The sequence below is a fragment of the Hyalella azteca genome, unplaced genomic scaffold (genome assembly GCF_000764305.2).
Source record: "Hyalella azteca isolate HAZT.00-mixed unplaced genomic scaffold, Hazt_2.0.2 contig5366, whole genome shotgun sequence".
Lineage (NCBI taxonomy): Eukaryota > Metazoa > Arthropoda > Malacostraca > Amphipoda > Hyalellidae > Hyalella > Hyalella azteca.
In genome coordinates, this window is record NW_025935560.1 from 1,106,465 (window position 1) to 1,122,737 (window position 16,273).

Here is a 16,273-nt window from a genome sequence, read left to right on the forward strand (position 1 = left end):
TCAATAATTATCTTCGTAATCGATTTGTGACTTATTACGATGAGCACCATGCAAATTATTCAAGTGCAAGTGATTACAATAATGAAAGAACATCACGCAAATACACCTAGTCCATATTCTGGAAGTTATTTTTGCGATCAGTGCGAGTCTTCTTGCAATATTATTGATTTGCGAGAGTTCAGATTGAGACGCGGTGGAGATCAGACGTGCTGTGTAGTCGCTCCATGAGCCTGACCGACTTGTTTGAGTGTTGTTTCCTGCTTTGAATTGCTTCCGGAACTTTATTACCGTCGGGCGGTTGTGTTGTACTTCCGGAACATCATTACCGTCAGGCGGTTGTGCTGTACTTCCGGAACTTTATTACCGTCGGGCGGTTGTGCTGTTCTTCCGGAACTTTATTACCGTCGGGCGGTTGTGCTGTACTTCCGGAACTTTTTTACCGTCGGGCGGCTGTGCTGTACTTCCGGAACTTTACTACCGTCGGGCGGTTGTGTTAAACAGGCTTGTTTCCGGTGATTTATTGCTGTGAGAGACCATAGCTAAATCTCAGTAAAGGAACCCGGAAATCATCAAACAATTAAGAAAAAAGATATTTCGATCGCTGGGAAGAAAGTAAACAAGATTGTTAAGAAGGAATGCGGTTCTTCCAAACAAGATGCACCGAAAAAAAATCGAACAGGAGATCGAAGTGCGTAAGTTAGCACTCGGCTGGAGCGTTCGACCCGCGGGCGTTCGACCGAGGGCTGGTTCGACGCACTGCCTAGATACGGACGGCTTGGTGGCGGATATCACATTCGCTGCAAGGCTCCGGCGCGCTACGTTCCGACTCAGTCCGAGTGGTGTACATTTTTTTCGCGGTACGGCGGACGACGCTAGGCCATTCGATCGCCGGCTGTTTCTCCTGAGGGCTGATTGGTCTAATTCAATTGATTCGTTCTGTCTGGTGGCTTTCGGCTGCCTATATGATTTTCCAGAAGTGTCGAAGGCTACGTCCCGGAGGGCAGGAGTCATGATAGTCCATTACATCCAGGGCAGTGGTGGTCTTCGGTAGGCTTCCCCTGGCAGATCATGTACCACTAATCTCCTGTCTACCTTGAATAATTGGACTCGCCTGCTGGACGAAAGGGTGCCAGTGGATGCACTGTACCTCGATTTGCCAAGGCATTTGATAGTGTTCCGCATGAGCGACTGTTACGTAAAGTGAATTCTTTGGGAATAGAGGGAAATGTACTCCAATGGATCAGGAATTTCCTAGTAGGCAGAAGACAACGTGTCAGCATTAACGGAACCGTATCAGACTGGGTAACTGTGCGAAGTGGCGTACCGCAAGGAAGCGTTCTTGGACCTGTTTTGTTCGTCGCTTTTATAAACGATCTACCAGAAGTAGTGTCAAGCGTGTGCTCCATGTATGCCGATGACACAAAAGTTTATAATAGCAGTTAAGGAGGCGTCAAATAAAATGCAACTGCAAAATGATATTGATAGTTTAGTTGACTGGGCTGATGCATGGCAGCTGCGTTTCAATGCTGACAAGTGTAAAGTACTTCACCTCGGCAAGAACAATGAACATCAAGCTTACAGCATGAGAAGACACGGTTGCAACGAGAGGGTTATGATTGAGAAGTCTTGCGTGGAAAAAGATCTTGGAGTTTGTGTCGACAGGAGCTAAAATTTTATAGGCATATTGAAACGCAAGTTAATACATCCAATAAACTGCTTGGGCTGATCAGACGCTCCTACGAGTACCTAGATATAGAAATGATGAAGCTGTTGTTCACCTCTGTCGTGCGCCCAAACCTAGAGTTTGGAAACGTTGTGTGGTCACCGAGACTTGAAAAGGACAAAAATTTAGTTGAGTGTTCAAAGACGTGCAACAAGGATAATCCCATGATTAAAGGGCAAGTCTTATGAAGAAAGATTGAAGATTATGAAGCTTCCCACTCTCCGTTATCGTCGCCTGCGTGGTGACCTCATTGAAGTATGCAAGTATACTCATGGTTTGTACAAAGTCCCAGAAGGATTACTAGAATTTGAAACAAGAACCAACACCAGGGGCCACAGCTATAAACTAAAAAAACTGCGATGCAACTTATCCACGCGACAACATTTCTTCTCGCTTCGAGTCACTGACATGTGGAACAGCTTCCCTGAAGATATTGTTGACGCTCCGTGTATGAACGCGTTCAAGAACAGACTAGACAAGGCCATGCATGAGCATATGTTTAGTCTTAAAATGCCTCGTACCCTACGGAACAACTGATATCTAGAAGCTATTTTAAATCTACCGTCCGTTGAAAAACCTGATCAAAAGGCCAGACTAGTCAAGAAAAGTACAAGAATCGGCGACAGGCCTATCCAGGCCTATTCTTTAAATGCCGAAGATACCATACTATACTATACTATTTAATTATGGAGCGTCTGTGGTCAAGTTCATGAAACTATTGGTGACTTTTAGGGGGGCGCAGCCGTAGGCCACAAATTTTACTCTTAAATAAGCCCTGGAGCCAACGCCAAGCTTCACCATGCATTAACTTAACTCAGCCTCAGAACTAGAAGCCGCAGACTACGCTGGAACTCTGTAATCCAGACAAGCGAAACATTGCTGAAAGATAATAGCGCCGTAGGTCTTCAGCCAATGCTTAAGCATGCTCGCTCATGAACAGGCGGTTCCTCATCCGGCTGTACCTACTCCGGCCTAACCTCTTCAGGCCAAATCTATTCACGCTGTCCCGGCTCACAATCTTCTTGCAGCCAATGACTGGCTCTGCCAGCACATTTGGACCGCGTTTCTAACTTCCTGCAGCCAATGATTTTAGGTCCACTTAGGTTTGTTTTGGGTGAAAAAATGTCATTCGACTACAGCTGCTTATGTGCCAGGATGACAATATCTATAGCTTTTAGATGTTTGATATTGGCTCCAGGGCTGATTTGAGCGTTATTTCGCTGGTCTACGGCTGCGCACCCATCTGACCAAATCTCCTTTGGCCTAACCTCTTCAGGCCTAACCTATGCGAGCTTCAACCTTTCTCCACCTAAAACAAACCTGAGTGGACCTAGCCTAACCTCACTGGCTGCAAGAAGTTAGAAACTTGGTCCAAGTGTTCTGGTAGAGCCAGTCATTGCATGGCTGCAAGAAGGTTGTCAGCCGGGACAGCGTGAATAGGTTAGGCCAGAAGAGGTTAGGCCGGAGTGGGTACAGCCGGATGGGGAACTGCCTGCTTCTGAGCGAGCATGCTTAACCCTAATCGCGTAGGGTGAGCTGGAAAATGCCCTTATTTTCTAATACCCACCGTAAAAAAGTAATCACGAATCTCACAGCCTTGTCTGTCGAGATACTCTTCAACTGATGTCTATTATTGGTGTTGGATCAATAATATTTTAGCTATTTTGATCTATAATCAGAGGTGGGCAGTAGCGCGCTACATGTAGCGGCCGCTACATTCTCAGTAGCGGTAGCGGTAGCGGCGCTTCATTTAAGGCAATGTAGCGATAGCGGTAGCGCCCGCTACATATTCAAGTAGCGATACGAGGTTTTGCCGCTACAGCGCTACCGCTACAGTTATAGATAAAGCCTTTAGATTTTACTTAATAGTATTGAATATTATTTAAAAATCAGCATGATACATACCTAATATTAATTACAGAATAAAACTGTACGAAAGATTTCGGTGTAATGCTGTCAACCTCAGCCTGTTACTAGTGTCAACATGTTAGTTGTTACTTGTTAAGTTGTTACCAGTTACCACTTACAGGTATTTTTTCATGTTTCAGTTTGCTTGCAGTTATTTTTACAGTTATTTTTATGTTTCACCTTCCCTACATGGTTGTCTATTTAATCTACCAATCTCAAAAATAATCCACTTATATATACAAATAAAAGACTGATTTTTATTTTTGTGGATAGTTTTTTACATTGGTAGATTAAAGTACACATCCATGTAGGGAAGGGTAAAAACAAAAATAACTGTAACTTTTATTTACTGTATCTAACCCGTACTAGTTCGGTTAGGTTTATTGCAATAAAGTTGCATTGATATGTTTTGAAAATGTTTCATTATCATTAAATGTTTATGAGTAAATCCCAAATATGATGAGTAAATCAATAGTTTTAGAGATTTCCAATAATTTTGGGCATTGTAGCGGCTAATATAGCGGCGCTACATTTTACTGTAGCGGTAGCGCTCGCTACAATCTGTAGGTGTAGCGGTAGCGGTAGCGCCCGCTAAATTTAGAGCATGTAGCGGTAGCGCCGCTACATTTCAAAGTAGCGCTGCCCAGCTCTGTCTATAATGATAAGGTAGATCATTTAGCAAACCACGTATAAACATTTGCTACCGAGTAAGCGTACTCGCATGCCGGCAGCGAGCTACGCCCCTGTCGGACTCAGCGTTGCCAGATGGTATATTTCTATACCAGATTTCACAAATCTGGTATTTTCAGAAGCTGTCTGGTATGGATATTTTAGATCTGGTATATATGCCTAAATCTGGTATTTTTCTGGTATTTTCTGACTTACTGCAAATTTACTGCATTAAGTTCCACCTCTGAAGTTTGAACTTCCTCCAGCGTAGGCGTGGATTATGTAGATTGCCTTCAGAGCGGAGAACCGCAAGTTTACCGCTTGATGAAATAACCCCAATCTAATTGTTAGCATTTAACAAAAGTGCTCAGTGCAATATGAACACGAGAGTGATGATCCTTGATTGATTACTGATCGGTGATGATATGGCCTAGGACGAGTGAGGTTGTCGAACCGATCTCTGCGACGCAAGCTCCACCATTTTTGTTTGGTGGTTTGAATTATAGAGTGCCACTTGAATTCGGGGGTGCCATACAATATTTCACTGATCTTGAAAATCATCATCCATTTATAGAACTGGCTGCCTACTGCACCACGTGTCTACTTTGACCAGGTCTCCAATGCATTCGTGGAGTGAATGTTTTCACAAGTCACCTATGTGAAAAACAAGTAACGAAATAAAATTTCAACTAAGGTACTGCAGTCCCTTATTCGGACCAAAAGCTATCTGCTCAGCCGTAACAAGTGATCAAACCCGAAATTTTAGATTAATGCAATATGCAAGCATGTATGAAAATGGAAGATGACCTGTTTCCGTGGCTTTGCTCATGTTGAGCGAAGGGGTAGAACTTCAAGAAGTGCCACACTGATAAATGCACAGTACATGAAATACTTTTTAGCGCATTTTCTCATTTATGGAAAAATGCACTATTGTGCTCACCATGTCCGTCTGTCCGACCGTCTATCCGTCCGTGACCACGTTTCCGTCGACGAGAAAATGCGCTCTCTGTCAGTCACTGCAGTGAGTACTGAGATCTATATTTTTTCTTTTTCTAACCAACGTTTCTGACGAATAGTTTCATTAAATTTGGAGGTATTAGTCAGTTTTCGAACAATAGAATTTCTGGTATATTTCTGGTATTTTGAGCTAGGCAATCTGGTATTCTCGCAGAGAAAAAACTCATGATATTGCAGTGTCCAACGAGCAACGGAGGTTGATGGTATATTCGAGCTTCCCGCTCCGTTGATGCGTCTCATTTCATGCAATTCTTTCAATGGCGGGCAACGAACTCGCAGCCAATGAGATAAAAAAAACTTTAGGAACAAAGAAACTAGCGATGAGGATGCAGAAGGTGCACGAGTGCTGAAGCTGCACATGCACCAGCGATAAATATGCACATGTTCTCAGGCACACGCACACGTGAATGACTTACAGTCTCATCCACATGGGTAACAAGGACACAAGTTCGAGCGGTCGGAGTTGTACACGGGAATGGCTCTGCTTGAGGACAGAAATTCGGTCCTTTCATTCTTATAATTTTTAAAAAAGATTCGAGTTCACAATTGCGCTTTTGAAGACTGCATTTGATAGGAAACAATCTATATTAATGGCTGGTAAAATAATCGCAGCGTATGTAAAATAGAAGACACCTAAAAAATAGTTAACAGAATTAAGGGCAGAACCATTTGCACCCGAGGTTGCAGCGTGACACGACAACCCGTGGCGATTAGGGTTAAGCATTGGCTGAAAACACACGGCGCTATTATCTTTCGGCAGTGTGGCGCCTGTCTGGATTACGGAGTTCAAGCACAGTCTGCGGCTTCTAGTTCTAAAGGCCCGTTCACACTAGTGGCAACGACATGCGCTTTGAGTCATTTTCTGCAGTGCCTCACCGCGTACAACCGTTCACACTACGTTTGTAAGCGATAGCTCGAGACCGCGCGCTTTGAACAGTAGTTACCGCCTAGACCTAAATAAAAAGTTACAATATTCGTACCAATATTATATCATTCTTTCAAATCGCTAAACGGTAATGCATAAATACTTAACAGACAGTAGTAGCTAAAATCACAGAAACTAAACACGTCATGTAAAAGTAACTTACATCATTTGAAATCTGAATGTCTTCATCGAGAGTAGACATTGACTGACGAAGAACATCGCTGTCATTGATGAACATGAATGATTCAAACCACCATAGTTTCGCACTGTTTCGGTTTGTACACTTGGTCAGCACCTGCGCCAGATTTGGTCGATTCTCGTTTCAGCTTAATTTCACGATGGAATTGTGAACGCAACGTATGGATTTTCTTTCGAACTTCAGCAATGGTGACTTCTACACACAAGTTTCTTAAAGCTCCAACTATTTTTACCAAACCTTGTTCCTTTGCATTTCGATNCGCGGCCTGGTGGTGCACGGCAGGTGGTGGTCAAGGCCGGAGGAGGACAAAGCCGAGTGGTGCACGGCTGATTGGTGGATATCCGGAGAGATCCAGGGCTTATTGGTGCACAAAATTGGTGGTGCACGGCTGCGCTCCCGTGGTCTTCGGCAGGCGACCCCGTTACGTAGCTTCCTGCGCAAATGTTTCGTCTATGTCTACCAAATTTTAAAATGTCTACAGTCTACCCAGTGTAGACACCCCGAAAAGAAGAAGTTTTGATAATACGACCCCTGATCTTATCATTGTAACCCTTTTTTGAAAAGCTCCTTGTCAATGCTACAACATATCAAAAGTTCATATCTCTGGTAGGCTACGTCTGTTTATCTAAGAGTAAGTTTTAGAGCCCCCAAAAATTAAGCCAAAGCAAAATTGATGTAGCTACTGTGAGATAGTAATTAGCAGTAAATTCAGCTAAATGCGTCGGCAATTTATTGGTTTAGCGTTATGAGAGTTAACTTTTCAGTTAGCGGATTAACGATTATCAAAGCTAACTTTTTGGTTAGCTGTGCGCCTGTGCCCATGGTTTAACTATATACTATGATTGCCATATTACATGCTTTGAAGCTCGTTGTAGGTGAGACATCTCTATACTGGGTCATTTTCTCAGATTCACTTGTGGCCTTGCAGCTCCTAACCATTGAATAAGATCTCAAAGAACCAGTGAAATAATACTGAAACTTTCCAAGTAAATCCTGCTGAGTCCAGGTGTAACAAGTGGTCATCAGGCAGCTACTTCCTCACCTTCAAGCTGCTAACAACAACAACAACTATATACTACCGTAGTTCAACCATGGCTGTGCCCAGTGCCCACCACTAGCACTAGTCATATGGAAATATGCTATTGCTAGGTAGGCAATAAAGTAGGGAAGCCATTCAGGGCTGATTGGTGCACAAAATTAGTAGTTCACGGGTCACGGCTGCACTCCTGTTCGTTCGTTTGATTGTGAGTGACCTTGGTCAGAAGTTGGTCTTGTCACTAAACACTGACTGCTGCGTTTCTTTGCTAAAGCTTTTAAATAGCAATTATTTATTCCAGTCAATCTATTTTCTGGCTGAGATGAGTGACAGTCAAGAAGAAGGTACTGGTCAAGAAATCAGCAAGCCAGCTGGAAGTCCTTTAACTGATGGTAATAGCCTATTTTTCTTGAAGATTTTATCATCAATCATTTAATGTCATTCCATCTATCTGTGACTTAGAATAGAAGTGTCAGTGCTGCAGTGCAGGGTGCTGAGCTGAAGGCCTGAAGATATAGGCCAATTGCCTGTTTCCAATTCTTCTTCTTTTCTTGACTTGTTCACTCAAATGTTCAGGCTTCAGGGAAGATCCGAAGGCCCAAATTGTTAAAAATGTTCCAAACAAGGTAAAAAAAACAATTGGCAAGTATTTTTTTGCTACAGACCTTAGATGAGGTACTGTTCCAAAATTTCACTTTTCACTCTTCTTAAGGGATTTTTAGAGGCAGTAAATGCATGATTTTCTAACTTTCTATATGCTACATAGAATCATAGATAGGAAAAATGTTGAACTTCACCACTATTTTTAAATTTTTAATATTCCAATTAATTTAGTTGCCACAACATTTTTATGAGATTATCCAGATTTTCCCCACCTGTCATTCATTGCTCTGTTTGGTGTTACTGATCTTCTAGCTCACTGAACAATCAAAGTGATTGTGCTAATGCATCTAAATGCCAATGGATTTTGAATTAATTGCTATTGTAAATTCCCTTTTGTGTAACTTAACCAGGCAGTTTTTACTGTATTATTTGTCTGTATAACCTTGACGGGAATGTTTCTTTGACAAGATATTATTTTGATGTGCCACGCCAAGGTAGTTCTTCATGTTAAAGATTACTTTTGCCTAGGTAGAAATCTGAATAATTTTTTTTTTTTTTTTGCCTTGAATAGCTCATTTGTTGCTGACGGACCGTTCAGAGAAATTACCTTAATTTTTATATAAGTTCTGCCTCTGATGTAACTCTGTTTTGCAGAGAACATCATGTTCAGGTGAAGATGGACTCCCAATAAGAAGTATAGGTACTAAAATGAGATCTGGATTTTATTGACATCTAGTCATCTACCACAAATATCTGAGAGACTCATGACAGAAAATGTTTCATACAGTAACTGCATTTTATAAATTCAAGTGAGATCTACTTATGCAAGCATACTTTTACTTGTTACCCACCTCAAATAATATCTTTAGTTATTTATTTTAAAAAATCCTAATTATCGCCATTTTTTAAAACTTGTATACTTGTAAATGTAAATCATGCTGAGATGTTCATTGCAGACACGAATCAGACAAATGGCAGTGGAAGAGAAAGCCCCAGCATCAGTGAAGGATCTTGGGTGGCTGAGACAGGCTGCTTGGGATCCCGCTGCTGTGATCCCAAACAAGGCCCCTATAGATTAGTGGGTTTTATCTTCATTTGCTTCATTGGTTTTGGTTAGTACATGTTTATCATACAACTGATGTTTCTTATTACTTAGAAGAATCCAAAATTTATTTATGGCATTGCAATAGAAACATCTTGCTGTTCTATATATAAGCTTATACAGAAATTAAAATATCTGTGGCTTGTAATCTTTTAGAAGAAAATTGTTGTTTTCTGACTCCTTTCTTATTGATTAATTACCTATTATTAAACTTGTAAACCTTGGTAATTTATAACATCTTCTGTAGGTACCAGGAAGCAATTAGGCTTCTAGTAATGAAATCTTCACTACCATGAACTTGTTCAATAACTTGAAGCAATGAATCAGATACATTGGAAGAGTTTTCTCTCAAAACCCTTCTTTATTGTGTCAAAAATTTCACTATGCTAGATAAATTAAGTTTATTTTGATGCATTTATTTATTATTATGCCACTAATCGATTGTTTAAAGTAATTTTTTGCATTTCACAACTTGGAATCAGTAATGCTTGAAAGCATTGTTCTCACATGTAACTTGTGTGCAGGCAACACCTTCTGTTACTACAGTCCAGCATCCTTACAAAACGAGATCAAGACAGATATGAATGTCTCAACTCTGCAGTTCTCCACCCTGTATTCTCTATACTCATGGCCAAATGTTGTGCTGTGCTTTGTTGGTGGCTTCCTCATTGATAGGCAAGCAATAATATGATGACATTAATTCTACAAATGTGTTTAACTAAAGCATATTTTAAACTTTATATTGTTTATAATTTTTTTTTTTTGAAAGGACATGAAGCTTTGTGATTTTTGCATCTGATTTATTGTAATTTCAACTCAGGTTGTTAAATTCAACATCATTTCTATAAAGCACCAAAATGGTGAATTTTTGATCCCAGAAATTATTGAGGAAACTTTTTGACAAATGCCACCTGACCTCTATTCTTGATGCTTTTATTATTATTTGCTACATCTGTTGTAATAAATCTATTAATATATGAAACATTCATATATTTCATTCTTTTCTCTGCAGAATATTCGGGATCAGACTGGGTACGCTCATCTTCTCAACAATTGTGACTGTTGGTCACTTCATCTTTGCGTTTGGTGCACTTATTAATGCATTCTGGTGCATGCAACTTGGTCGATTTGTTTATGGGTTTGTCACGATAAGTGATCAGGTTATTCTTATTCTTATAAAATACTAGTTTTTGGGTATTCTTCAATGGGAAATCTTGATAACCTAATATTTGAATTAAAAATTATCTTGATAACCTAATATGTGAATTTAGGAATTCAAAGTGCCAGAATGCCAGTCAGAATGCCTCCCTTCATCGGAGTGTGAATTCATACAAAAGAGAAACTCTTAAAAGAATATTCTTAGTTAGAGCATTTATCCCTCTGTATGTACAATTGCTTTGAATAGTGTACTTCTTCCGAGTCAATGATTCCATCTCACTATTTATGAAGTTAATGGTTTGAATTTGTACAGCGTTGGTGGTGAGAGCTTGATAATAGCACAGAGTGCCTACGCCGTAAGCTGGTTTAAAGGCAAGGAGCTGAACACCGTGTTTGGCCTAATAAGTACCATGACCATGGTTGCCTCTACCGTCAACTTCCTTGTCATGGAGCCCATCTATAACTGGGTTGATCAGACGCACGTCGGGCATGTTGCGTTGGGAATTACCCTCGCCGTCGGTAAGGCTGCAAGGGTCGTGTTACAATAAACATCAGTATGAGTGCAACGAACAGGATCATAATTATTTTTTATTAATTACAAATTATCAAGTTTGAATGTTCTTGACCATTGTTGTGCAGTTACTGGTGTAACTTAAATTTTTGTTGTAGGCTCTATAAAGACATGTGGAACTAACTATGCTTACAAGTATTGAATGATTTGCTGAATAATGAGGTTTTCAAATTCTAACAACTCTGTTGCCTACCTCATTATGATTATGTGAATAGCCAAAATTTTTATTCTCAATTTTGATCATTCAGGGTAAATAATTTAGAATCATACACATTTCTTATCATGAATTGTTTCGTTGAGACGTTCCTACTTAGAAGCTTAAGTGAGTTTTTTTCAGGTGGCTTCACTTGCGTTTTCTCGCTCATTTGCGCCATAGTTCTTGCTATCTTAGATAGAAGACGAAGCAAGGTTCTACGTGTGGCATCAGCTGAAGTTGGAGAGAAAATTCAACTGAAAGATATCGGTAAATTCCCGCTGAGCTTCTGGCTGATCAGTATTACCTGTGTCACCTTCTACCCTACCATCTACCCTTTTATTGGACTCTCCAAGTGCGTGTATAATTATTTGATACAAAATATTTCCTAAAATCTAAGGCATTCTATCAGTTCTTGCGAATTGTATGAATATTATGGTTAACACTCATATGCAGTCTATGACTCATGGTAAGCTAGTATTTCCTTCTTGATTGTATTTCGGCGCGTCACAGAATAGGAACCAGTATATGATTCTTTTACTCTCTTTACTTCGATTCAATGTTTTCAAGTATCTTTAGCAGATGGTTTTTTACGCAAACTAATGTGTTGCGCTATGGTTATCTATTTATAAGTATAAGGTTTGTATCACTTATGACAGTTTTGTTGCACAGAGTTTTCTTCATGTACAAGTACGGGTTAAGCAGTGCTAAAGCAAACTCTGTATCCAGCGTCGCGAACATAATCTCAGCGTTTGCGTCACCAATGTTTGGCTTTGTTGTGGACAAGACGGGACGTAACATCATGTGGGTTGGCCTTGCCTGCCTTGGAACCATGGGCGCACATGCGATCATGGCCTTCACATTCATCAACCCCTACATCCCTATGGTCCGTTGGTAAAATCATTTCTCTAAAATTATAAACAGACAGAACTGTTGTAGCTAAAGTTCACTTACTGCCGCTGCTAACATCACATCTCCTTGAATAATTTAATTAACCTATCGTTTGCTACGTCGTAAATTATTTCTTAAGGAACCTGTACTGTATAACATTATTGCATCCCTGTGCCTTTATTGTCAGTTTTTTTCAAGTCAGCATTGGAATTAAATTTCACATCTGTTTTCATCTTTACATTAATTGATTGCAGGAATTTATCAGCCTTGAAGAGCATCAGTCGTGAAAGTTACTCTTAAATGATGCACAGATGCACACTTGGAACTATATTTCAGTGCATAATGAGCCTGTCTTGCTCGCTGTTGGCGTGCTCTCTCTGGCCAATGGTGGCTCTCATCCTGCCTGAGTCGCAGCTGGGCACTGCTTACGGCATGTGAGAATTAGTGGCTGTTATGGGCGGCAACGTCATGAGTTGTTTTCATTAGGCACTTGGAAATTCCAAAAAGTAAAACGCAGCTTTATTGGTAACACTTTCTCTGAAAAACTTTCATATTGTTTTGGTTACTTATTCATTGATGCAGAAAGTTCCGCTATAAAAAATTTTGGGGGTTCCCTGCTCAACACTCCCGTAATTGCTTTTATTTTTACAATGCACGCTTGCAATTAATTTGCATTCAATTCCATCGTCAGGATTTTATATAAATTATAAACCTCTGACTGAGCTTTTTAGCTTGTTAATTTTCCCTCGTTTTCGTATTTGTTAAGACCTTGCTGATGTTTCTATTTTATGTACTTTCCTGCTTTGAAGTTTCTTGTTTCTGCAGAATGCAGAGTATTCTAAACCTGGGGCTGGCGCTGATCAGCATGCTATCAGGATTTTTAGTTGACAACTACGGCTACCTGATGATGGAAGTGCTCAACTTGATATGTCTCAGCCGTGAGTATCACTCTCTCTGTTATTGCTTCTAATTTACTCTCATTCTCCACTCACGTTTCTAATACTAAATAAAAGCCCCTTGGACTTTCCTTTCCTTGGTGCACTTAGCAGACTGTTGCAATTTTTTCAACCGATTTTTCCTGTTTATATAGACGGTAAATTCTGAAAACAGAGTTGTTTTTACAACACTTCTCTTTAACTTCACTTCTTGTTATTTGTCTGTCTGTTTGCTACAAATCTTATAATCGATATTTAACACACTTCTACCTGTCCAATCGATCTGAAATTTGGCAGACTTGCATTATGTTAGAGACAATGCATGATGAATGATTTTAAAAATTAAAAAAATTTTTAAATATTAAATAAATTAAAAATAATTTTGTCAGCCACAAATTATCGATATTTGACACACTTCTACCTACCTGTCCAATCGATCTGAAATTTTGCATACTTGCGTAAAAAAAATTTAAAATGATTTCTTCTGCTACAAATCTTATAATCCATATATGACACAATTTGACCTGACCAATCGATCTGAAATTTTGCACAATTGCATAAATTCAGAGACAATAACTGAATCAGTTGACAGAATAAATAACATTGAAAATTTACAAAATTTTGATATCATAAAAAAATTATTGAAAAATAGTTTTTTTTTATATTTTAAAATAAAATTAGAAATTCATTGTACAGGGTGTTTCAGAATTAAGTAACCCTTTTAATTTGTTAATAAATAAAAAACTAAGAACGTTATGAAGTTGAAACTTGTTTTATTTAAAAGAAGAACATTTTTATGGTAATATTGTATCCTAGTTTTTAAATATAATATCTTTTAAATGCCCACCACAATTGTTTTGACAAAATAGGGCTCTTTTCTTCGTTGCTTTCATAACCTTCATTAGTGTTTCTGACGAGAGTGCAAATTTTTGATATCCGCAAATTTTCGATAAAGATATTTAAATGTGTTTTTTGAAGGATCCTTGTTTTGAAATGGATCCTGTAATCACGTTGAACTTCTGTTATTGACATCGTTATTGACTGTAGCGATAATTTTTGTTCTTTCTTCTTTGCTGTAGCGAATCATGATGAAAATTTAAGGCTTGATAATTAAACACAAATTTAGCAAGCTATACAGGATAATGACGTAACTATGATACAATATTACCATGAAAATGTTCTTCTTTTAAATAAAACAAGTTTCAACTTCATAACGTTCTTAGTTTTTTATTTATTAACAAATTAAAAGGGTTACTTAATTCTGAAACACCCTGTACATGTGTAACATCCAATCAAGACACTGGATTCTTCAGAAGTGTTGTCTTTGAAAAGTAATTTTTAAATGCTTATTAATTATTCATTTGAAATTCAAATTAAAAATAAATTTCCTAGTAAATGATTTGATTGGATTAGTTCAAGTTACTGTATGCGATTCCCATTTGGAATCGCAAAATCCCATTGATGCAGTGTAGAAACATTGACGTGCTTGGCTCGCAGTGGCTGTGGGCAGCACGGGCGTGATCTACGTGGTAGACATGATACAAGACGGCGGCTACCTCATGAAGCCTAACAAGGAGCGAGGCATTGTGTCTCCTCGGGTGGAAAAACTTCTGAAAGAAGCCGCGCTCAAGAAGATCAGTGAGAACGAGGACAAGGATGGCAAGCTGTCAAAAACTGATGAGGGTGAAAAGGTCGTCATGGAGGAAATAGAGAAAAAGGAGCCAGTCGACCAGGAGAGCAAACTCGGCATTGCCTGTCACGTTCACTTGAACGTGTAAAAGTATAATGTAAACGCTAGACGTACGAAAACGCTCCAGAGCGTAACCATCAGGCACGTCACCGCGAGCTCAGTGCTGCCAAGCGCTAGTCGCTCACGGTTCTCCTGTTAAGTGCTCGTGTCTTCGTTTGTCTAGGACGAAGACAGGAGACCTTCTTGTGTCTTATGATTATTATTTCATGAATTGTGTCACTAGGAGAGTGATTTTGTATCGAGTGAATGCATGAATGTCGCAATGCTGTAGAAGAACATATCAATAAATTACAAATATTGACGGTTCTTGTTTAGAGTGAGGGACGCGCGCCCTCTTAAAGAATGCCGCCATAGAGTGAGGGTCGCCGTACTTCGGTCGGCAGAGCAGAAAGCTGAGTCAAGTAATAGGAGTCATTGTATTGTTTCCACTATTGTAGTGATATCAAAGAAGAGAGCTCATGTTTTTCATTTTGACAAAGTGATGTATGATGGAAGTTTGCACGAGAAGCAGTCATTAAATATTCTTTCTGTGCGCTCCTTATTCGCCCGCGGCCGCCAGATGGATAAACCACGTCTTGACATTCAAAAAAGGCACGCCTGCTCTGACGTCGTGTGATTGGTGCTGTTGAGAGACTAACTAAGATTACTAGCTTAGTTGCCTATCTTATGTAGCTGATTTCTTGTGCTCTGACATACAGCTTAAATTAGTTTGAATCGCTGGAAGTTGTGAAATGTCCATACTTTGGGCTCCATACTTTGGGCTTTTGTTCTGAGAAAGAAAAGTTTTTAAATTTCTCTTTATTTAATGCTGTAGTACATTCCGAATATTTATGTTCAATGCAATAATAATTAGTTAATCATGCCTATTTAAACGCTCATAGAATAACAAAATTGATGCAATAGTTATGATGCAATTCTATATGTGCAGGTTTTTTATGCTGACAAGGTAGAATAAATGGTGAATTTGGATTCTCTTTTCTTTCTTCATCACTGTCAAGTCGGCGTAAGGCGAATGGTACCTATAATCGGTGAAGACCGTAATAATTTAGGAAGCATGCCGCGACAGTTGAAAACGTTTTCATCCGAGCGGTAAAGTGAAGAACGTTTTCATCAAGTAAAATACATTTTTCGTACGGGCGGTGAAGTTCATCCTGGCGGTGAAATAAAAACGTTTTCAACCGGGCGGTGAAGTAAGAGACGTTTTTATCCTGGCGGTGAAGTAAAAACGCTTTCATTGGGGTGGTGGAGAAAATTGTTTCATCGGAGGAGGTGTAATAGAAAATTTATTTTTCATGATTTTTTTATTTGTTTGATTTTTTTTCAGCTTTTCTGTCTTTTTGAAATGTTATTCTTATATGCTGCAATTAGCATACTAACAATAACAGTATTTGGATGGCTAAAAAGTGTAGTTATTGCCTACAAGAATGGCAAGGCAGTGTTTACCACTTTGGGACTTTTGGGTAAACAATTATTGATAAGTCTATTCATTAGCTTTGTAAAATTTGTAGGTATGGAGCAAGGTAAAGAGTACAAATATTGACCATTTAACTGGCCTCAATATACAACAACACTTTAGGAATGCAGATCATCTGA

At 39.3% G+C, this 16,273-nt stretch overlaps 1 protein-coding gene across 1 annotated transcript; it reads left to right on the forward strand.

Annotated features, from left to right (window-relative positions):
• Nucleotides 1-7,387: 7,387 nt before the first annotated feature.
• Nucleotides 7,388-15,649, forward strand: LOC108681162 (major facilitator superfamily domain-containing protein 1-like). The gene is made up of 10 exons (XM_018170163.2): nt 7,388-7,869; nt 9,037-9,192; nt 9,707-9,857; nt 10,195-10,320; nt 10,654-10,859; nt 11,249-11,459; nt 11,777-11,990; nt 12,332-12,429; nt 12,821-12,933; nt 14,428-15,649. Exons 1-10 carry the CDS (start codon nt 7,800-7,802, stop codon nt 14,706-14,708), a joined length of 1,626 nt encoding a protein of 541 aa, XP_018025652.1. The 5' UTR covers nt 7,388-7,799; the 3' UTR covers nt 14,709-15,649.
• Nucleotides 15,650-16,273: the final 624 nt, after the last annotated feature.

What these genes read in the sequence shown, in the direction of transcription:
- LOC108681162 (XM_018170163.2), top strand. Translation starts at nt 7,800, where the DNA reads ATGAGTGACAGTCAAGAAGAAGGTACTGGTCAAGAAATCAGCAAGCCA. An exon ending in CCTTTTATTGGACTCTCCAA is followed by an intron (nt 11,460 to 11,776) that starts GTGCGTGTATAA and finishes TTTGTTGCACAG; the next exon opens with AGTTTTCTTCATGTACAAGT. An exon ending in CTGGGCACTGCTTACGGCAT is followed by an intron (nt 12,430 to 12,820) that starts GTGAGAATTAGT and finishes TTGTTTCTGCAG; the next exon opens with AATGCAGAGTATTCTAAACC.